Source organism: Talpa occidentalis, unplaced genomic scaffold (genome assembly GCF_014898055.3).
Source record: "Talpa occidentalis isolate TD23 unplaced genomic scaffold, MPIMG_talOcc4v2.1 talOcc4.15, whole genome shotgun sequence".
Lineage (NCBI taxonomy): Eukaryota > Metazoa > Chordata > Mammalia > Eulipotyphla > Talpidae > Talpa > Talpa occidentalis.
The window spans coordinates 60,434,018-60,458,616 of record NW_023601543.1 but is presented as its reverse complement, the minus strand read 5'-3'; the positions used below and the strand labels follow the sequence as shown (position 1 = coordinate 60,458,616).

The window sequence follows — 24,599 nt, the reverse complement described above, 5'->3', positions numbered from 1 at the left end:
CTCGGCACTGTCAATTATCTTCCAAAAACAAAGAACACACAAACTTGGGCAAAAATTAAGTAGTCAAAATTATGGATAGATGGTTCTAGTACATAGAGTACCCTCGTTTATTGGAAAGTTCTATGGGTTCTATTCTATAAATGGCACATATAGAATTAACCTAGGTTTATATATAGAGAGAGAAATAATTTTAATTAAAAAACTGAAAGAGCCATTGTTGTCACACAAATTCTGCATCTGAGTGCCAAAAAGTCCACCTCTTTGGGAGACAAAGTGAAATGACAAATATGGTGTGAATCAATGAGCTGGAAGGAGCTTTCCATTTCTCTTCCTTTCTTTAGAGTCATCCTTGAAAGGGTAAAGGTACAGTCCCTTCTGCATGGGCTTCCATTGTCTTTGAGAATACAGCAGTCAACAATGAAAAATGGGGTAAATTGGGACAGACTTCTTACAATAAATTCCCAGAGTTCTATGCCTATGGGTTTCAACTAAATGTACACTACATGACAAAAGTTCTACTGAGACTCATAATGGATAGACCTAGAAGAAAAAGAAAAGTAAGACTTAGAGAAATATAGGAGGGAAACATGTTGTAGTCTTAAAATTTTTTTTAAATGTGTTTCAAAGAAGCCACTTTTTTAAAAAAAAAAAAAGATTTATTATTTATTTATTTGTTTGTTTGTTTGTTTGTTTATACAAGCACTGAGTACAGTCAGAAGCGCGGGAGGGTGAGAGAATTCACCAGAGCCAGAGTGGGGAGCATAGCAGGCAGAAGGACGGAAGCACACTGCTGAGGGGAGCAGCGGGCGGCAGGAGAGGTCTGCGCGCCATGTGGGACCCTCCTCTGGTGGCCGGGGAGCAGCCGGGGATGGAACCAGAGCCACAGAGGCCGCAGGCAGCCTCACAACCCAGCGCTCAACCGCTGCGCCACCGGGGAGGCCCTGTAGTCTTAAAATTTTTAAACCTCCCTGAGGTGGGCAGGGGGTGTGCGTGTAGAATGAACCAGAAAAGATTTCTCAAAATCTTCAGCATTCACATCTGACTGTGGAATTGAGGCTATAAGAGGAAGAGGGAAGGAACACAGGTGGGAAGGGGTCATAATGGTTTATGGTGAAGGACTACAGGTGCCTGGGAGGTGGCTGTGGTGTGGCGACAGGCATCTGAGGAGGTGTGATCTTGTACCTCTGAATCACATTCAGTGTTGTAAATCAATGTTACCTCAATAAAAACAATTTTTGAAAATAAATCTTCAGCATTTACATGCCTAAATATTTTAGATATAATACATGTTGGTCATACTATAATAATATGCACATGAATATATTCCGAAGTTAGCAAGCTAACTTTATATCTAAAAGGGACATTAAAAATATAAATACTGAATATGTTTCAATTTCTCTGCCCAAATTGTGTGTGTGTGTGTGTGTGTGTGTGTGTTTTGCAGGGGTAGAGAGCCCTTTTCTTTGAATAGCTTTGTAAATTTCAGAAAATAAATACCTCCACTCCAGAGAGGTTTCAGGATTATTTAGATAAGGGGGATTACCACAAAGCTTAATTATACAAGTAATAAATGTGTCAAAAAGATTTCAAAAATTTTTAATAGAATCACAACTTATTGCTCTGATGTAATTTGATTTTATATTGTCATGTGTAGCTGTTAAAAGTCACTTTCTTTTTGTGTTGTAATGAATCTAATTATGTTGAATAGAAAATTACCATAAGATTCTTTGCTATTAATAAATCAAACATATAATAAAAATGTTCAATGGTTCTTTAAATGGCATTTTTAATAGTGTTAGTACATCAGCAATATAATATGATGTTCTGAGAAACTAAAATGACAAAAGGAGATTAATTGTGGTTTATGGATTGAAATTTAATATGAACTTTGTTCCTTGTTTTTAATATGAAATTGTATTTGAAAACTGAAATTTACTTGTCAAAATCAGAGAAGGAAATCAAAGGGAGCTGATGAAAACTGGCCTGGTTAGTCGTCCTCCAAGCCATACACATCCTTTATAAGGGTGAAATAGTCGATGTATTTCGCAGGAATAGGTGATGGCATCCCAAGCCACTCATCTTCACATCTCTAAGAAGAAAAACACAGATATAAATTACAACCACATTTCAAACCATAGTTCTGTAATCACAACATCAAATTGTTTTTGTCTTTAGATAAGCTTTTGTAAATGGTTTATTTTCAAAATCCACTTTTCTACAATCTACTTTGATTTTAAGGCCTTTGTGGGAGATTGGATTCTTGTGCTATATTCTTCATCCCTCTCTGTATTGGAATTTTATACCTGCACTCTTTGCCATGTGACTTGGTAGAATCCCCTATAGAGTATTTCTTGTCCTTCTGATACTGGTTGAGCCGCATAACTGGCTTTGGCCTATGTAATATTGGTGATTGTACCATGCACTCTTACCCTAGTGTGCTAGCGTGATTTGACTTTGTCTTTTCTGCCTCTGCCATCTCCATGAGAAGAACATGTCTGCTGGTCCCAGAATGACACAGGTAGAGCAGATTGTGCCCAACTTAGAGTCTGTAGCTAAGCTTAGTTGACTGATACACCAACGGACAAGAAGAATAAATGTTTGTTGCTGTGAACGACTGAAATTTTGGGGGTTGCTCGCTATGCAGCAGTATTGGTGCAATAGCTCCTCCCACACTTTATTAAAAATTTAATTTTTAAAATCTAAATGGGCTATTTGTTACTGTTTCTCCAATCTAACAATGAAAGTCATATTTTAAATTTGACCTTGTTATAGAGGAATATAGCACAAATATATACATTCAAAATCACTATTCCCTAATAGGTTTTTTAAAATAAAATCTTTCAATACAAAAAGAATAAAATATAGGACACATTGGAACTGCTGTCAGGATTGTAGCCAATCCTCAATTGTAGGGATTTTTATAAGTACTAGTTTAAATGGATTAACAGGAATCAAATTGGAATCCAAAGGAGGGAAGAAGTAGGAGGCATGGGGCATTAATAAAGTAGACGGGAAAGGTATCTTCCTCATAATCTTGCCTATAATGGACTATCTAAATGGAATATTATTCAGCAATCAAAAAAGATAAACTCATGCCATTTACAGCAATGTGGATGGAGCTAGAAGGAATGATGCTCAGTGAAATAAGCCAGAAGGAAAAAGAAAAATATCGGATGGTTTCACTTATAGCAGGAATATAGGAGAACCAAATAGGACATCAGTGTAAAAAAATAATAGCACAAAACACAAGCAAAAGCAAAAACAGACAATTATAAATCAGAGACATCCTGCAGGGGAGGAGGAGGGAGAGGGATCAGAGGGAGGGAGGAGCACAGGGGACTGAGGTGATGGTGCACGGGTGCACTGGTGAAGGAAACTCTATGGGGACTACACCTGAGTGGGTGGGGGAAGCAAATATTGTTTAAAAATGAACAATGAGGGCCTCCCCGGTGGCGCAGCGGTTGAGCGCTGGGTTGCGAAGCTTCCCGCGGCCTCTACAGCGCCGGTTCGATCCCCGGCTGCTCCTCGGCCACTGGAGGAGGGTCCCACATGGTGCGCAGACCTCTCCTGCCACCCGCTGCTCCCCTCAGCAGTGTACTTCGGTCCTTCTGCCTGCTCTGCTCCACGCTCTGGTGAATTCTCTCACCCTCCCACGATTCTGACTGTACCCAGTGCTTGTATAAACAAAACAAACAAACAAACAAACAAATAAATAGCATGCCTCTATAAAAAAAATGAACAATGATATGAAAAATAAAAAAAATTGATTATTAAAAAATAAAAATGTTAAAAAAATAAAGGGATCACATGACTAATCTCTTTGAGAAAAAGTCTTTGGTGATAAGAGAAATCCCTGTATTACTACTGCCTAACTACTCTGAATAAATCCACAAATGTCCCAAATGTTACAGGGCAGTGAGCTAAAATATTCTTTGTTTTCACTACTCTTTTAGTCATCCTTTCTTACAAAATATAAAGAAAACTCCAGATCACACTGTTTTCCAAGCAGTGCATGCAAATTTTGAGTGGAGATAACTATGTGATAATTTCAGAACAGCAAAGCTCATCCACTCCAGTCTCGCCCTCCAATCCTAGAGGAGGTGAACCTACTTACGTTGCTGGAGAACAGCCCCCGATGCTGGATGTTTGGAATCTTAACGACACTGTGCACAGCACATGCCAGCCTGACTGCCACAACCAGTACCCGAGTTCCTTTGCCTGAGAGCTTTTCTTTGGCCTCTGAGACCCACTTTTGGCTGCGTCCGTGACATGCCACAAGTGCCTGGGAATTAATTCTTTTCCTCACTTCAGGAGCAGTCACCAAACAGTGACTGATAGGAGTTATAGATGAAAACCACAGCTTCTTTGCACTTTGGGTGGGATAATTCTGAGGTACCTACCTATGGGCTACTGGATCCATATTCCCCAGAGATATTAAGCTCCAGTAATCCACACTGGGTGCTTGTGTAATATGCCCTATATTAGCTCCTTCTCTTCTGTTTCTCACTCCCCACTACCTTGCTAATGTTCCTTTCATTTTCCAAAAAAACACTATCTACATGCAAATCCTTGTCTCCAAGTCTGTTCCCAGGGGAAGTCAAAGACATTATGCAATTTTTCATTTATCAACATTAATAAAATGTCTGTGAAAGTCACAGCACAGCTTGGAACAAAATAACTTCCTGACAAACTGTGGATGGATCCAGAGCATCCAATGTGACTTCCAGATAACTCAAGTGATAGTGCCCAGATCTCAAAACAAAATTTGATTTAATCTGGAGCATAAACAATATATGCACATAACATTTTCTGGAAGAGCTATGACACAAGAGTGAAATTCAACAATGAAACCAAATCATGACTCAAAAATAGCTGGGAATCATTGTCTGTAAGAGGGTCACATGACATTTCCAAGTTGGCTGTCACTAGAGCTACTTTAGATGTCAAAAAAGTTGGCAATAAATTACTTGTTCATCAATGGTGAAAAAATATAGCTGCCGATCTGTAAAATCACACCCCCTTGCAATGGGAAGGAAAGACAGTACTGGAGAGAAACCCAGTAAACAGCAGCTGCCCAGTGAGAACAGCAAAGCTGTGTGTGAGCTAATGGGCCCTGGGTTTATTTGCTTTGACATTTTTAAAAGGAAATTTAATTGGATTATGTCTCCTTCTAGTTTAAAATTTTCTACTGTAGTACTGGCCACCAGATGCATGAGGGGGAAAGATCGGGAGCCAATTAAATTCCACGCTTCAGTGAAACAAGGTTATTTTTATTCTTCCCAAATGTAAGGCTGATAGAGTCATGTTAGTGATTTCACCCTGTTATGCCCCTCTAGTAGCTCAAAAAAGGAATGTTTCTATGGGAAAGATGTACGAAATTGTAGAAAAGTCCAGTAGTGTATATGAATCCCAATGATTTACTTGGATTCTCTTTCTTCTTGTAAGATTGACATGAATTTAGAAATAAGTTGACAAAAATCATAAAATGATTAACTTTTTGCAAATTCAAATGAAAGTAATCAAGAGCATTCTGACAACATAAGAAAAAATGCATAAATAAAACCAGGAGATTTGCTTACATCCCTTATCCATTTCTGTCTTTATTGTAATACCAACATTTCAGTCACTTCCCTTAGCCCTAGACAAAGCTTCAGTAAAGTTGTCATCTGTGTGTAAGTGTAGTTTAAACACAGGTGTGGCTTCTAAGAAACCTTTTCTGGAAACTGCTTTATAGGGCCAATAAAGTTTTCAAGGAGACATAGATGTTTCTGAGCTCTAACAACAGGCTTATGCATATAATACAAGTAGATATCATCTAACATTTTAAATCTACATGGATCCTAGCAGTCCTATTTCCAACTAGGTTAATTTTTTGTGTTAGGTAATTGGCATGTATTCACCATTTTTTTTTTTAAATCTAATGAGAATGATTAATAATCTTTTATTTCAATTTGTAAATTCAAACTCAAATATTAGAAATAAATTTGCTTATTTAAACAGTTGGCACTGGTCCCTGACTCTATAATGTTTACCTTCAGGACTGTCTTTGTGTCTTAGCTTCCTGTCTATAAATTGCAAATGAGATTTTTTCTCAGAAGGTTGTTGGGACAGTAAAATGTCATAGGTATTCCATCCTTTAAATACCAAAAGAAGATCCTCAACAAGTGGGGTGTCCAAAGATGTATCCCAAGGTGCACTGAACTACCCCCTACTTCCCACTGCCAAGGTTATATATCAGCCTATTGTGACAAGAGAGCGCTTTTGAGCCAATTGCTAATGCTTCTGCAGTTCCAGGGCTCATAAAATGAAGCCACATCCAATTTTTCTCAGAAATGTCAAAAGATAAGATGCCAGTCACACAGTGCAAGTTATAAAGTTTATATGAGAACCGATTTAGTGCTATTTTTTAAAACGTGACTTCTGAGATTAACCAGACAGGCTCTAAACAGTGAGACCTATTTTGCCAGTTTTACAGCTACCATCTGTGAGCAAGCACAATAGAATAGAAATGGGGTCTCCAGGGCGTGACAGCACCAGGGCAACATGCTGAGACCATAGATAGTCACATAATGGAGTGAGAGTTAAATTACAGCCCCAATGGCTCACTATGGGCTGCTGTGGGGGCCAGGCAGAGGCCCGGCCAAGGGAGCTCCTGAGAATCCAGGCTACAGTCAATAGTCATGGCTGGTGACCATCGGCTTACATGTATGCACATAGGAAAACATCTTAACAAAGGACAGTAGGACTAATTGAGCTAGACTAGCTATAGTCACAGGCCTCTCTGCAAATTTTGCTTCTTTATTGCTGGATTCCACTTCTATTAGATGAAGTCACTTGACCATGATACACACTGGAGCCACACTGGGAGTCAAGAGTGGCAAATGCTGACAACTGGAGCTTTACTCTGACCTGGCCTTATACCCTGGCTGTGAAGCTTGTTCACCTGAGCTCAAGCCTTTATTCTGGTAACAGACTATGCTGGGTCACTCTCCATTATCCCTCAAGATCCACTTTCTGCCTTTTCCACCTTGTTCTCCCCTGGGAGGCCAATCTCTGTGGACTGCATCACTCCCTGGGCATCCTTGCTCTCTGGATTCTGGTTTAACCAACGGGAAGCTGCAAGAGATCAGGGTATTGATTTCACTTCCTCTCACCTTGCCCCCTCCCTGACAGGCCAAGGTTTTGCAGTGACTATACTCCCTTACCTGCTGCTACTGGTCCAGCTCCTCCACTGGGTTCTAGTAACACTGGTCCCTCCCTGCTTCCCCAGGCATAGGGATGATAAAGGCTTCCCACTCTTGTTAGTCCCTGAGCCCTACAGTGGCCTAACTCGTTCTCTTAAACATACCCATGCCTCTGCCAATAATCCCTTCATTAAATCCATATCCATGACTCCTTTGATTGTGCTGGGTTTTTCCTGCTGGAACCACTGGCCTCGGTACTTGGCCTGCACTATTCCCTTAGTGGGACTGAAGGCCTAGCTCAAGTCTGATTAGCTCCCTTTGATTGCTCAATGGTATCAACTTCAGGAATCCCCATCATTATTCTCCCTGTTCTGGATAGATGCCTTGCTCAAACTCCCTGATACTCTGGCTCTTCCAATTCCATGTCTTGTGTGCTAGACCACCCACCTGACTGAAGTCCATGGTCCTGTTCCTGGTTTTCGGGCCCTCCCTGCCCATCCCATGTACTTCAGTTATTCAGGCTAGACTGTAAAGGTGTTCCAAATCCCCACCCCTATCATCCATTATAACTATTAATGCTGACACAAACAGAATTGGTATCGAATCTAGTATGGATGCCTGTTCAGCTTTCATTGACCGAGAAATCTCTTTTCATTTCTCAATAAGGGGTCCTCAGTTCAGGGAAGGGATCCTGTTAAGGGCAACAGTCATCCAAGGAGTAAAAACATGCAGGTTCTGAGTGGTGGTCTGTGTTAATAACCTCTAGAGCACTATTCATGGCATCTCTGGAACTTCACGAGAGCCTCCCTGGCCAGCTCACATACCGGAGGAAGCCTATAGCTGCTCGGACTCCACCTGGGCCAGGCTTCCACACGGGGACCTCAGCCTGCCACTCCTGTTCAAAACAGAACTTTAATCTCACCGTGTAGAAGTCCCACATGTGACTTTTGGATATGGCAGTCTTCCCAAATGTTGGTGATCTCCAACATTGAACTCATATGTTGGGCCTCCATTGAACTTTTCTGGCATAACCACTCTCCTGTCAGTTCCCTGCCACAAGCAAAGATCACTCCAGAACTAAGGAGCAGGGGTGAAGAGGAGGCTGTGACAGTCTCCCAGATGATACCAAGACTAATTAACAAGGGCTTCAAGAGTGGGTTGGTTGACAAGTTGTGACATAACGTCAAGAATCCCCTTGAGGAAGGATTTTGTGGGAGTATCCTTTAGGGACTGGCTCAGCTACACAGTCATTTTGATTGCAAAGAGTCACATTGTCCAAGGTCATACCCCTTCCTAGTCCAACCCAGAAGGATAAAGGCCAGGCCATTTTGGCCAAACTCAGGACAACTCTGAAAGGCCATTCGAGCTCCAGAATGGGCCAGCCAAGGCTGTTTCTGAGTCTGCATGGAAGCTCATTTCTACTTCTGCCCACTCTTGTATTCTCTTCTTCCCTTCCACAGATATTGATGGCCCAAAGATACCCCCAAATAAACACACTGCACATTAAACTCCATCAACTTCTTAGAGAACCCCAATTGTAAGAGAACCCTGAGAGCCCTCAGTCTTATTGCTCCACCCCTTGACTTTTAGAACAGGGACAACTGGACTGAGGGGTGGAGTGGAGTCTCAGGGTAGACATTAAAAGACAGAGCCTGCTGGCCTTCAAAGAAGGCTTTCTTCTTCAGTGGGGCCTCCCGTTTCTCCTGATTGGGCTCTGTTGTCCCACTTGGATGGCTCCTGCTTCTGCTCAGTTCCCACACATGCCACTTCAGCTGCCTCCTACCTGCCATGCTATTTCTGGCTTTGGCATTTTGGCAGGCTGCATGATCCCACTCTCTTGAGAGACTATGGCAGCCACCATCTTGACCTTATGGGTAGTACATTCTTTCCTTCTCTCCCAGCCCTCTGGGCCTACCCAACATTTTGCTTGTGTTTCCTGCCAGGATAGTGGCTTGGATTCCTTCAAGTAATCGCTCTGTTTTTGAGTCTTGGCTGCTCCAATTTGGGCCCTGCCTATTTGGTCAAACATTTACCCACAAGGAGATGGTTTATTCTAGAGTTAGAGTGGAGTCTGTATTTTGAAGTCCTTCTCTCTCCTACTCTTTTACTTCTCTCTATTCCTTTTGAACCTCTCACCAATTAAAAATCTTTGAGCAGGGCATCCCTGGGGGCCTAGGGATTAAGTCTCAGCATTGTCATGTCTGCAGCCTGTGTTCAATTCCCAGCCAGGGAGCTAACCCACACATGGCACAGCAGACCTCTTCTGTCTGGTCCACTGCTCCCCTTAGCAGTATATTTCTATGAATCTGCCTGTCCTGCTCCCCACTCTGTCTCTGGTGAATTCTCTCTCCTTCTGTACCTCTGGCCTGTACCCCAGTTCTTACACACATAAATAAATAAATCTTTTTAAAAAATCTTTGAGCAGAACTAGAGTTTGATTACTTTTCCTTTATGTGCAAAGGTGGGTATGACCCCTTAGAATGGGCACCATAGGGTTTTCTCCTTAACAGTTTGGGGTCTCTTGGCACCCTTCAGTTTTGCACAGTATTGCAACTTGTGATGACTGCTGACTCAGAAGTATCTCCAGGAATTATTACATATCAACATTCAAACACAGTTCCATTTTTTATTACTGATTCAACTATATAATTGTTTGTAAATATAATGCATTGTTATGCTTAACCCATTCACACTAAATATTGTCATATGCTATTATAGGTGCACTGGCAACATTTCAAAACTATCTTATATTCTCTTCATGAAATAACAGAAAACTCCTAAGTTTTTTTGAAATTTGCACAAAGTCACACCCTTACTCACTGATAAGGTTAGGAATTTGAACAAGTTCATTTAATTTCTAGACAACCTCTTTGCAAGTGACCAAGAGTTACCTAGGGATCCCTAAACTATTAAGGGGTACACACTCTATAATATGGTCCTGCTGGATACAAAAACCACACACAAAAATCAGTAGCCTTCTTATACACAAACATTCAATCTGAAGAAATCAAGAAAACCATCCCTTTTATTATCGAAACAAAAAAAAAATAAAATACTTGGGAATAAACCTAACAGAAGAGGTGAAAGACTTATACAAAGAAAATTATAAAACACTGTTAAAAGAAATAGAAGAAGACAGAAAGAAATGGAAAGATATCCCTGCTCAGGGATTGGAAAAATTAACATTATTAAAATGTCCATCCTACCAAAAGCAATATACAGATTCAATGCTATTCCAAAAAAATTTTGACATTCTTCAAAGAAATAAAACAAATACTGATGAAGTTGATATGGAACCACAAAAAAAAAAAAAACTGCACAAATAGCCAAAGTCCTGCTGATGAAAACAAAGGAGAATGGAGGTATCACACTTCCAAACTTCAAGCTTTGCTACAAAGCCATAGTAATTAAAACAATTTGCTACTGGAACAAAAACACACAGACCAATGGAACTGAATAGAGAGCCCAGAAATAAAACCACACTTATACACACAACTGACCTTTGACAAAGGAGCAAAGAATATGCAATGGAACATGGACAGTGTGTTCAATAAATGGTGCTGGAAAAACTGGGCCACCACATGCAAAAAAATGAAACTAGACCACTACCTTTCACCGTGCACAAAAATCAACTCAAAATGGATAAAAGAACTGGACATAAGACCCGAAACCATAAAATATATAGAATAAAATACAGGTAAAACACTACAAGACATAACATCGCAATAACATCTTTAAAGACTCATCATCCAAAGCAAAGAAAGTCAAGGAAAAGATAAACACCTGGGATTACCTCAAACTGAAAAGCTTCTGTACTGCAAAAGAGACATTAACCAAAACAGAGAGACACTCCACAGATTGGGAAAAAATCTTTGCACTCCAGTCAACTGATGAGGGACTGATCACAAAGATATACAAAGAACTCACACAACTCAACAAAAACAAAATAAACAATCCAGTCAAGAAATGGGCAGAAGAACTTAAAAGACATTTCTCCAAAGAGGAAATGCAAATGGCCAACAGGCATTTATGAAAAAAATGTTCAACATCCCTTATAATCAGGGAAATGCAAATTAAAACCATTGAGATACCATCTTACACCAGTAAAAATGGAACATATCAAAAAAACAAGCAACAACAAATGTTGGCGAGGATGTGGTGAAAAAAGAACTCTCCTACATTGCTGTTGGGAGTGCAAACTGGCCCAACCACTATGGATAGCTCTCTGGAGGTTCCTCAGTCTACTAAAATGGAGCTAGCATACAACCCGGCAATTCTACTACTAGGGATCTACCCAAAGGACACAAAAACATTGATTCAAAAGAACATCTGTACCCCTATGTTTATAGCAGCACTATTTACAATAGGTAAGACATGGAAACAACCCAAATGCTCAAAAATAAATGACTGGATCAAGAAGATGTGGCATATATACACAATGGAATGGTATTCAGCAATCAAAAAAGATAAACTCATGCCATTTGCAGCAGCATGGATGGCACTAGAAGGAATTATGCTCAGTGAAATAAACCAGAAGGAAAAAGAAAAATATCAGATGATTTCACTTATAGCAGGAATATAGGGGAACCAAATAGGACATCAGTGTAAAAAAATAATAACAGTACAAAACACAACAAAGCAAAAACAGACAATTATAAATCAGAGACATCCTGCAGGGGAGGAGGAGGGAGAGGGATCAGAGGGAGGGAGGGAGGAGCACAGGGGACTGAGGTGATGGTGCACGGGTGCACTGGTGAAGTAAACTCTATGGGGCTACACCTGAGGGGGTGGGGGGAAGCAAATATTGTTTAAAAATGAACAATGATGTAAAAAATAAAAAAATAAAAAAAAGCAAAAAAATAAAAATGCATTGGTTTGTAAAACAAAACAAAAAAATAAAATAAAATATGGTCCTGCTGTCTGCCACATAAAGACAAAGGGGACTTTTAGTGTGAAAAACCTTTAATAGAATTAGTGTGCAAGGAGAGAGGAGAAAGGATGTTAGTTTCCCAATAAAATTACCCAGACAAACATGGTTGGCTCAAAGCAGGAATGCTGAGGCCCAAAAGTCTGCTGTAAGTCTAAGGCAACTTCTGGTAGGGAACCACACACAGAAAGGGACAAGGGGAGCAGGCAAGTCTGGGACAGAAAAAGATGCAAAATTAGAAATGAACATAACAGCTGCCTTTGTCTCTGCCAAGCACAGTCTCCCCACGTGTCTCTCCCCCACATTTATCTTTTAAGTGTCTCTATATATCTCTCTTCCAGGCATCTCCTCCAAGTCCCCCTTCTACCATAATGGTGCAAATCAAAGCCAGAAAAGCAAGAGAGCCTTTTTTTCTTAGCCCACCTGCTTTCTGTGTTATGTAGTTCCCTCTCAGCTCTGTCCCTAGTTCCTCGTAACTCCCAGGCTCAGGAAGTCTGCATGGAATACTGGGACTTGTAGTCCAAGGCAGCTTCATGTAAGTGGGGGCGGGGAAAATGGTGTCCTTTCACTGCATTGCAGTGCTCCTCTGGAACACTTCTGCTTTAGACTGTCTCTAGCTCCTGAAGTCCATGGCTCAGTAACTCCCCCAGCTGACAGAGTTGGTAAGAGACAAATGGCAGAAGAATGGCTAAAGGAGGAGTATCTTTGGGCTTTCCACATAGCACTTATTTTTTTAGTGTGGGTGGTAATCCTTTTGTGGGTCCTTAAATCGACAGGCCACAAACTACATTCAAAAGGGAGGAAGGAAAAAGGAGAAAAGACAAGAAAGAAAAGAAAAAGAAGGAAAAGAGAAAGGAAAAAAAAGATCATAATGTACCACATGTAATTAGTATAGTATAGTATTGTTTCACGAAACTTTTGTTCCATTGCATATGTACATATTAGTTTGCTATGAAAAAAATGTCTTTCTTTCTGTGGGTTGTAGTACTAAAAGGTGATTAAATTTAACTCAAACTCAATAGTCATCAGGAAAATAAAAATTTAAATTATAAGATACTATGTTTTTAGGCAAAAATATAAAAAACACCTAAATACCTATCAATAGAGAAATGGATGAATAAATTATTGCATATCCATATTACAGCTGTAAAGAATAACTTAGGTCTATACATTTTAAATGAGAAATTTCCAAAGATGTACTTAATTAAAAACACACTGTGGATAAACACATGTGGTGTGATTATATTTTGTACAATAAATGATGAAACCACTGTAGGGGAGCAAAAAAATCTGCCACTCCAAAATATGTCTTTTTTGAAAAAGCTTGATTTTAGGGAGGGGCTCTCAAGACTGGTTGGAGGCTGTTTTTGATATTTATACTGAAACTTAAATTCTAGGAGTACCTAATCCCCTATCTCTTTTCAGAGAAGGCAGAAATACTTTTGTTTTCCCCTCAAAATGCCCTGTTTTAGATAAGCTATTTAAGATGGCATCTAAAGCTACCTGGGTAACCTAGTCATGCTGGTTCTCCGCCATATATATAGGAGGTACATGTGTTACAGAATGCAACCCTGTGAAAGAGGGAGCAACGTCACAGCACAGTGACTAGGCACCATTTTCCCTGTCCCCACTTACATGCAGCTGCCTTAGACTACAATTCCTAGCAGGTCATTAACCTGACTTCTTAAATTGGGGTGGAGAGGTAGCTGGGGAGGAGTGGGGTAGAATGAAGGAAGAAGAGAGACACTTGGAGGAGACACATAAGGTAAGGACATTTGAAGGAGATGCACATGAAGAGGCAATGCTCCTTTAGCATTTTGGCAGAGACAACAGCAGTCATTAAGTTGACCTCCTAGTGAATTACATGGTACATTTTGAATTTCACATCTCTCACTCTGTTCCAGTTCTCTGGAACCTGCCTAACCACCTTCTTGGGGTTCCTACTGGAAGCTACATTAGCTACATTAGACTTGGGGCAAGCTTTCAGGCCTCAGCAGCCTTGCTTTGGGCTGAGGCTGTTTGGCTGGGCATTTACCTACAAGGGGGTGGGTAATGTTTTTGTTTGACACACCCTCTTCTCTCTCTCTCTCTCTCTCTCTCTCTCTCTCTCTCTCTCTCTCGCTCGCTCGTTCTCTCTCCTTTCACCAATTAAAAATATCTTTAAGCACACGAACAGTCTGCTTTCTTTGCCTTTGTGCACAGAGCTGTCCAGACCCTTTCACCATTTAAAACATGCAAAAGGAGTTTTTCCCATAACAGTTTGGGTTACCTGGGTACCCCCCACTTACATATATGTTATTAAACTTCTATACAGCTTTTACTCTTATCAATCGTTCTGACACTTATTAGACTATTTGTCAGTCTTAAAGAACCCAGAGGGATACGAGATGATTTCCTTTCTGCTACTGACATTCCCAACATTTGGGTTGTGGCTTATGTCGAATGGAAAAGGAGCAAAACAGAAAGTAAGTAAAAGTATAACAACACTTTAAGTGTTTGCTTTTATTATGGTGACAATGGAATGTTGAGCTTCCTCATGGGTCTGCCTGTCTTCATGCACGCTCTCCAATCAACCTACCCTCCAACCAGCACAAGTTCTTTTTAAAGGGCACACAGATCATGTGGCTCTCTTCCTTGACATTTGTCTGTGATCTCCAGGCTTTTTGGGATAATATTCAAGTCTTACCCTTGCAGTATCTCCAGCCTCACCTTTCTGCACTCTTCCCTTTACCTTCACCCTAGCCATGCCCATTCCTTCTGGGTCTGCACACAAGCCCCATATCGCCCCATGTCCCAGAGCCTCTGTTGTGAATGCTTTTCCACACCACATCACTTTCATACCTTGCTAACTCCTACTATTCACCTTTGAAGTTCCAAGAATCACTTCCCCTGGGGATATCTTGTCCCACTCCCCTAACAGGTCTGCTTTTCAAGCAGCTTCTCTTCATACCATAGCATTCCAGGCAGGCTGCATCACTCTGTACTCTAAATCATAAGTGTCTGATTCTCCCATCAGCAGCGGGCTCCTCAAATACAGCAATAATGAACTAATGATCTTTGTCTCTGGACTCCAGCATAAAGCATAGAACCTACTGAAAGTAGATACTTAATCATGATTTGTCTGAAAATTGAATTTATAAATGAATGAGTTAAGTAACTGACCCAAAGTTACTCAGCGACGAAGGAGCACGGTCAGAATTCGACGCCAGATCTGTGTGACTCCAAAGGCCATCACTGTCTCCCAACCATTTGGAAGTTCTAAGGCTGCCTGCCATTCCAGAACAGCTGCATGGCTGAGGGAACTCCCCAGGGGCGCCAGACCAGTCTAGGCCAGAATGAGCTGGTCAGCAGAGACTGGGGAATAAATGCCTCCTTTTTGGGACTATCAACTACATGACATTTGCTTTATCAAGGGACTTTCCCAAGAAAATCAATTTCTGCGGCATGTTCAAATATAAACAAAATACCACCCACCTACCCACCCACTCCTTAAAGACAATTGGTCCAAACAGATCTTAGAGAATTCAGATAATTCCACAATGTTGAGCGCACCATCTGAGCACATGAACTTTGTTTTCCCTAATCAAGCATTTTTCTACTGAATTTTCACTTTACAATTGGTTCAACTACGAAATGTGTATCCCTATACTTTTATATTGTCTCACCTAAGGCAAAGCTGTGTGCACAGCCACAGATACATAGGGGATTCTTGACACATGCACCATTTGAGATTAGCTCTCATGGCTCATGATGATGTTACCAGAATCCCTTGATAGCTATCTAGAACTGTAACCTATTATCCTATTTTCCATATAATCGGATGCGACTGAGGTTAAGAAAAATTCAGCTGCACAAGAAAAGTCATGCTCTTACAGAACAGATGTTTGCTTAGTATGGAAAGCAAATTAGCCTTTAACACAAATACACAGAAACACAGAAGCGCCCTTTCCAAAAGCACTAATGTAAATATTTTACTCTGAAAAGTAATTTTAAGATAAAGGATATTTAAAATGTAGAGGAGATAGCCACAGATTTTAAATGGAATAAAATTGATTTTAAAATGTGTTAATTTTACCTCTTTCACAGGAGATACTGGTTCCAATTCGGGTAAAGGATTTTTTCTCCAGTTCAGGGCAGAGAAAAATGACTCATAATTTATTTGTCCTTCACTGTCTTCAAACCTGAAAACATAATTATAATATATGATTTGACTCAATCTGCTCAATTTAGGACCAAAATGTCAGTTTTCAAATGCTGCCATGAATGCATAGTAGCAGGTATGCTTTAATATGATATTTTTCTTATTTGTTTATTGTTTGTTTTTTTTCCTTTTCTTTTCAGGGGAGAGTGTGAACACAGTTCCCCACTATCACACATTGTACAGCTGAGTTTCCCACATTTGGGGAAATTGCAGGGGTCAGCACATCCAGAGTACAGTGGTTAAGCCTCACCCTGGGAAAACCACCTTCATGATCATGGTGTCTCCCCCACCGGGTAAGTATGTTTACTGTCTGTTTCTAACTCTCCAAAATATAAACTCTCGGAAAGCAGAGATCTCACACATCAAATTCACCAAAGTACCCCCTGCACCTAGATCAATGTTGGCATTTAGTAGGTGTCCAATAAATATTTGCTGTTGTTGCCACAGAAACAAATTAGTTTATTCAGTTACTAAAATCAGCACTGCATTTTGTTAAGAATATTTGAGGCCTTTTTATTTACAATAGATGTACCTCTATGTTGGTAAAATAAAATGTCCTTGTATTTCTTTTTTTTTTTTGATAGTGAGAACAATATTTTTTAAAATTTTATTTTATATATTTTTTACATCATTTTTCATTTCTGCACAATGTATGCATTTTCATCTTGGTTATATTCCCCATACAATTCCCACCCCCCACCCCCTATTTTGACTCTAATCCCTCCTCCCCTACCCTCCATTGTGTGTCTCTGATTTATAGTTGCTTGTTGATTTTGATTTTTACTTTATTTTTTTTAAGATTTATTTTTATACAAGAGCTGGGGTATAGGCCAGAGGCACAGGAGGGTGAGAGGATTCACCAGAGACAGAGCAGGGAGCAGAACAGGCAGACGATAGAAATAAAGGGCTGAGGGGAGCGGCGGGAGCGACAGGAGAGGTCTGCTGCACCATATGGGATTCTTGCTGCCCGGCTGGGATCGAACCCTGCATTGCAGAGGCTGCAACAGCTTCACAGCACTGTGCTCATCCCGCTGCGCCACCGGGGAGTCCCTTGATTTTTACTTTATTATAATTAGTCTTTTTCCTGTTCCCTTATTTAGGTTTTCTAAATTCCTGCTATGAGTGAGACCATCCGGTATTTTTCTTTTTCTTTCTGGCTTATTTCGCTGAACATGATCCCTTCTAGCACTTCTCCAAAGAGGAAATGCAAATGGCCAACAGGCATATGAAAAAATGTTCAGCATCACTTGTTATCAGGGAAATGCAAATGAAAACTACCATGAGATACCATCTTACACCAGTGAGAATGGCACATATTAAAAAAACTAGCTATAACAAATGTTGGCGAGTATGTGGAGAAAAAAGGAACTCTCCTGCACTACTGGTGGGAGTGCAAACTGGTCCAAGCACTATGGAAAGCTGTGTGGAGATGCCTGAACTTGCTAAAGATGTAGCTTCCATTTGACCCAGGAATTCCACTCCTAGGTTTTTATCCTTATATTTCTTAACTTGCATGCCTTCTAAATATTTAAGGCAAGCCTGGATTCATTTTGTTTACTAATATATTTTCAGGGAAAAGAAAAGGCAACCTTATCACTTATTATGTAGCCATTAAAAGGGACTGTTTAGATCCATATAGTCTATCATAGAAATATATGCATGATATATTATTGAGTGAAAAGGAGGTTATAAAATATGAAGAGTTATGATCTCAGTTTAGGTTATATTCATTTAAGGAGGCATAGAAAAAAATAGGAATAATATATTGAAGTATTAGGAACAAGTATATCTGAGGAGAGAGACTACAACTTTTGCTTTTTCTTTAAACTGTTCTATATATCTAAATCATTTTAAATTTATAATCAGAAAAAATTAAATCCATTTTCATTTTGAAAACAACAAAAAGATTATCCTTAAATAATTTTAATTCTACAGGTCAACAATAACAAATCTATTTGATGGCTATTCCTAATTATAAACATTGGCATAAACTCATCTTTACTCATAATGGAGTTTTGGTGCTTAAAAACTAGGAATTTAAACACAATTGCTACAATGACCTAAACACAAACAAAACACTTTTTAATGTAATAACTAAATGCCACCTATTGAGAATTTAAACACATTCTGACAACTTTTAATACTAAATATAATTGACCTTCCAAGAACGCAGGGTTTAGGGGCTCTGATACCTACAGAGCTAAAAACCTGCATTTAACATTTGATGCCCCCAAAACTTAATGACCAATATACCCTGCTGTTGACTAGGAGTCTTACCAATAACATAAACAGTTGATTAACGCATATTTTGTGTATTATGTGTGTCACAAGCTACATCCTTACAATAAACTAGAGAAATTATTTAAAAAAAAATCATGAAGAGAACATATAGTTATACTATACTACATTTATCAATACCATGCATTTACACAGTGTTGTCTATTTACAAGAAAATCTGAACCAGCACAGTTGAAACCCATATTTGTTTAAAGATGAGCTGCACATAATGATCATATAATACTATTTTTTTTAAGGAGAAGACAAAGGTGTTGTTTCAAGTACCCTGCACCAGGCCCCTGCCCTTCTCTTGGGACCTCCAACTCAACATGTCCCTCTAACTAGCAAGTGAGAATAATTAATTATAAGAAAACTCAGCGACAACAAATGTAGGAAGAAAACAATACTCATAATGAGTCAGGAGACTTTTCTCTTTCCCTTAGAAAATAATAGCTCATATTTATAAACTAATAAAACTTAGCAGCAATAAATTAAATGTTACAAGATGGAGTCACATAGACTCATCAATCTAAACAAAGTAGAATAAACAGTGATCAGAAAAGAGAAAGGCAATTTATTAATTTGTATGTGTACATTTCCTCTGGCCAAGGGTTCTGGCAAACAACTCCAATACCCTGTCCCTTACTATAGCTTATTACTTGAATTCTGGCTCACCAATCATTTAAACTCCTTGAAAGAACATGTTCTGTTTATGGAATATTTGTAGCCAAAGTGAAGGACCATTATGTCTTTTGCTTATGTGTGTTTTTAAGACAAAAACTAAAACTCAATGAAAGGTGTTTTGTCAGAGACTTTCTTTTAACATGGAGCCCAAAAGTAAAGTATTCCCCAACACTATGACTAGCAACTGAAGTCAGAGAATAAAGTCATGCAGGGTCTTTGACTTTGATATTAAGGAAAATGGAGAATCACTGGAGCACACTATGCTGAGTAGGTATGGGATTTAAGATTTATTTTTCTAAAAATCACTCTGACTGATATATTATGAATAGAATATAGGTGTTTTCCTGAGATTTAAAAAAACAAAAGAAAGAAAGAAAGATTCCAGGGGCTGCTGGTTGGGAGAAAAGATCAGGAGTTTGGTTTGGTTATCTCATCTACTACTCACTAGTTTCAAACCACCATCATCACTCATTTGGATTACAGTAATAGCGTTTCATCTTGGTCTTGCTGCTTCTACTCTCACCTTACTGCAGACCATCCTCCACCAGAATAACATTTCTAAAACATGTATCAGATTGGGCCTCCCCAGTGGCACAGCAGGTTAATCACAGTGCTGTGAGGCTGTCCGCGGCCTTTGCAGCACAGGTTCGATTCTCAGCTGGCCAGGGAGATACCCACATGGCGCTGCAGACCTCTCCTGTCTCGCCAGCTGCTCCCCTCAGCATTGTTTAAAAAGAAAAAAAAAAACACAACATGTATCAGATTAATGATTTCCTTGCTTGCAACTCTCCAATTTCTCCCCAATCCAATTAGAATACAAGCTGAATGCCTTAACTGGGCTTACAATGCCCAAGGTAATCTGGCCCCGACTGCTCTCTGATCTCATCTGAAAACTCTCTATAATATTTACTATGTTCTAGGTACACTAGCCTTCTTCTTGTCCTCTGAGTGCTAAGACTGCTCCCAGAAATGTAAAGCATTTATGCCTTCTGGTTCCTTTGTCTGAAAAATTTCAATTCAAATGTTGCTTCCTCAGAAAGGCATTCCTGAAACTCTTCTTATCTAATTGAATCCCTGTGCCCAAATTTGCCTTTGTCCTGGATACTAGCATTAGAACTTACAGGAACATTTCTGGAAGTCACCACAGGAAGTCCTATTATCAGACCTTGTTATGAAGAAGTTTGATATTTACCCTTTCCTGTTGTCAGTATACCACTGGCCATGCTTAAATTCTCCTCCTTTGCCCTTCCCCACATCCCATCCTCCCTCCTACCCCAGCAGGAAAAGATGAGATTCTCTATATGGTCCCAGAGAGATCTTCAGATTCTAGCTTCTGGGAACTCCGTAATTAAACTGAGGGCTATGAGAGAACTCATGAAGTGAAACCCACCAATCAACAAAATGTACCCCCTAAAAGCTTCCATTAAGAAGCCAAACAAGCAACATTAGAAAGGGAATCAGAGAATCATAGCAGAGGAAATATGATATAAAATGATATATTATATCCATGAATAAAGAACAGAAAACTATAGAAAAGGAACACTCAGACTGAAAATTTGGTCTTGGAATAAAAAATACAATAGTCGTGAACAAATGCAGTGAAGGGGGTGCGATACAAAGTTGAGGAAACTCCTTAGTAAGTATATCATAAATGATGAGGGAAAAAATGGGGAGAGAAAACATACAAATATGGGAGAGCCAAGATATTAATCCCAGGAGTTCTCATAAGAGGAAAATGAAAATAGAGAGGAGGAAATTATTTAAAATTTAATGGAAAATTTCTCAGAACAAAAGGACAGAGACTCCATGCCAGAAGGGTCCATAGGTGATAGGGCATTACCAGTAAAGTTTTGTGTAGAGTGAGTGAAGCATGTGCACAGATAGGGGTATGAAGTTGTATTCCCAAAATTACATGAACTAGTTAAATTATTACCAAATTAATAAAATTTTAGGAAAAATGCTAAGCACAATGAACCTTTATCTAATCTCTCTCATACACACACACGAAGAGAAGATCCTAAGAGCATCCAGAAAGAACAGTAATATTTATACTATATATTATGCTAAATTCTCAAGCATCATAACAGGAAATTAGTAGTGGTATCTAAATATGGAAAATCCAAAAACGGCAGTATGTTCATGGTTATGTAAATGACTGCAGAAGGAACCAGGAAAGTTGAAAGTGGCTGATTCATTTGAATGGGTCTGGGAGCTGGGAACGGATGCAGCTAGAAACTGTTGTTACAAAAACAACAGAAGGATTTGATTATTTTTCTTTATGAGCATGTATCAGTTTGATGTGAATGCAAATTTCAGAGGTGTAAAAAGCAGATGAAAAAATTTCTAAACATGTTTTTAAAAGTAATAAACTTGTACATGTCTGACTTGGAAGAGAAGGAGCATGTAAATGAGGAATTAAGTCTCCTAGTCTTCCTTCTTCTCCAAAGGAACAGGAGATTACACACAATCTCCTGCCTTGGACTACTCATAGAGTGAGATTATACATACCCTCATTTGCTATTATAATATACATCATATATGCTATGCATGTTAGATGAGTTATGAGAGAAAGATGAGGATAGAAAGGATAGCCCCAGTTCTAAAACTAATCCAGGATGGAGGAGAAGGCAGAGAGAAGAAGCAGTTCAAAGATGGAAAAAGGCTTGACTATAGTGGAGTGAGAACAAGTAGGTCAGTGTCTACTTTTACCTCCGTAATAGTCACAGCTGGATGGCAACAGAACAAAGACAAAACTCCTGAAGGAAAAACATATGACTACAGCACACATTCTGAGGAGAGGGCGAACAGTGGAACGGGCCAAGAAGGTAGCCCAGGTGGCAAGGTGAACCCTGGCAGCCTGGGGGGCCTCACAAGCAGCAGAGTAGAACTGGCAAGTGGCCCTGATGCAGGCAGGGCCCCTGATGCAGGGCTAGCAGGCTAGCCCACTGGCAGTGATAGGGGAGCAGTAAGGAACAAACTGAGCAAATGAATGACATCCTGAAAGAACTCCCTGTATTTTTTTATGGACTCTACCCTAATGTCCAGCCAGTGAGATCTTTGGAATTTAGGACTACAATTCCCAGCATGCCATGAACCTAACTTCCTGTACAGGGGGCAGCTGGGATATAGGGACAGAATTAAGCAGCCACGTTTGGCTTATAACTGAACACATGTATGCTGATTCTCTCTTGCTTCTCTAGCCTCAGATCAGATGGCACTGCTGGTAGGAAGTGTTGGTCACATAAACTCTTATCTCTCTGTTCTCCCTCTTCTCATTCCCCTTGTAAATAATACTTTTTAAAAAATTCCTCTGTGTATCTGTTTTGGGTTTTGTCCTGAGTTCTTAAGCACACAGGTGAGGATTCACAATACTGGTCACCCAGTTTCCTCCTGGGGTTGTACTGTAATAACTTGGTGCCCGACAGTGCTGCCATCACCCCAGTGGTTGACTGGTCCAAAGGATCCTTCCTTGTGTTGGTCACCATAAGCACATTACAACTGTGGGACATGCAGGGGGATTGTTGTCTCTAATTTGGAGGAGACTGATTTTACTTCAGTAAAGTTCTCTCTGTGTTTTGATTTAAACAGGTTCAACTGTTACAACTGTTAGCTTAGGCAGTTCTACTTCTTTTTTTTTTTTTTTTTTGCTGTGGGTAATCGGGTGAAGTCTGGTGTAGGGTAAAGAAAATATCAGGCTTTTCTGCCCTTCTGCCATCAGGATAGATGATGGATCCTTGTCCTGAATGCATGCCTGATGGCGGGCACCTGGAATAGGGTGTGGGCATAGGTAGATGGGATTCAGCTGAGCTAAGACTGTGCTTTTAAGGGCGGCATCACGGGGACGCCAGCAGGAGCAGCAGTAGTAGCAGCAGTAGAAGCCGAAGCAGAAGCCGAAGCAGAAGCCGAAAGAAAAGCCGAGAAGCAGCAAAACGAACGCTAGAGAGCCCAGAGAGAGTGAAGACTTGCTGGGGGCTGGGAGGCTGGCAGGCCTCCCAGCCCCCCAGCCAGCACCCCTGCCTGCCATATGCCTGGTGAACCCCAAATAAAAAACCTGCAAAACTACTGAGGACTCTGACTCCTCCTTTACCCGGTCTGCATGGGATCAGAAAACCTGCACTGTGGCCAGTCTGGCCCTTACAATTGGCGTAGTCGGCAGGATCCATGCAGACGGGTATTGGAGCCCTCCGAAGACCTGGAGGGACTAAGGAGAACAGACTGTTTGCCTGTGATGACGCTGGAGGCGCCATGGCGGCACAGAAGTTGGATACGGTCCGGAGCTGTGGGACGAGACCTCGCATGGAGGAGACGCCCGAGAGGACCAGCCAACGACACCGGAAAGGACCAGCCAATGACCCCTGAGGCAGCAGGCCGTTGCTGATGCAAGGAGAGGCCAATGGACTTCAACTGATGGACATGGACTGATAAACTTGGACTGACAATCCCGCCAGAAGGCGGAGGACCTTGGCAGGTTATGTTTTTTTTTTTTTTTTTTTTTTTTTTGAGAATCTGGGGGTGGCCAGTGGGCCTAGATGGCCAAAAGCAGCCTGTGCATGCCCAGCAGCCAGGTGGAGGAGAAAAGCCAACTAAGGTGGCAAAAGCTGGTACTGATGCTAAGTTGAGAAGCCCTAAACGGCTGTTAAGCAGCCTGGGTATGCTGAAGCCCTGTGAGTCTCGTAAAATCACCTGTGGGTGATGCCCTGCTCATTCTTGAGTGAGGGTGAGGAGCTGAGGAACCTGTCCTTGGGGGACGGGTGGGGAACGTGGCTTGGGGTGGAGCCCAAGCCGAATGCAGAGTTTGGATCCCCTACCCATGTGATTGTGCAGTGGGTTGGCCTGAGTGCAGGGGTCTGCGAGTCGCATGGGTGGCTGTGAAGGCTGAGTGTTGGAGCGACTGCAGACAGAAACCCTGAGGGTTGGCGATTACCCCCAACAGAATAAAATTGCCAATCCCAGAGCTAGTGCATCCTGGGGGTGGATGCTGTGTGTGCCTTGTAGCCGAGACTACAGCCAGAGAAGGCCAGGAAGCCTGACAGCTCCTGGTGTGTTATAGCAGATGCCGTGAGTGATTCCCCTCCCTCGTATGAGCAGTGCCTTCGGCAGCAGATTTGGTGGCTCATCTGCTGGTACCAATAATTGTCTTTTGCACTTGGTTGGTGCCCTGCCTGGACTTATTTGTGTTCTGTTGTATGTTGTTATATTGTATTTTGTTGTGATGTATTTGCTTTTGTGGGCCATGGCTGCATTGTTTGTTTGATAAGAAAATTGTATATATATAGACTATATGGCAGAAAACCCTGAGGGGGTGGACTGTAGGGTAAAAAAAATA

At 40.7% G+C, this 24,599-nt stretch overlaps 1 protein-coding gene and 1 non-coding gene across 2 annotated transcripts in view; both read right to left on the bottom strand.

Moving 5' to 3' along the window:
• Positions 1–1,751: 1,751 nt before the first annotated feature.
• The window catches only part of EFHC2 (EF-hand domain containing 2), a 189,754-nt gene continuing 166,906 nt past the window's right edge, over positions 1,752–24,599 (bottom strand). The window contains exons 13-14 of the mRNA XM_037511680.2: positions 16,187–16,292; positions 1,752–2,089 (exon numbers count right to left, since the gene is read on the bottom strand). Coding sequence (XP_037367577.1) covers positions 1,988–2,089; positions 16,187–16,292 — 208 coding nt within the window. The 3' untranslated portion in view covers positions 1,752–1,987. The remainder of the gene's footprint in view (positions 2,090–16,186; positions 16,293–24,599) is intronic.
• LOC119246851 (U1 spliceosomal RNA) lies at positions 16,450–16,613 on the bottom strand. The gene has a single exon (XR_005125602.1). It is a non-coding gene; the product is annotated as a U1 spliceosomal RNA (small nuclear RNA).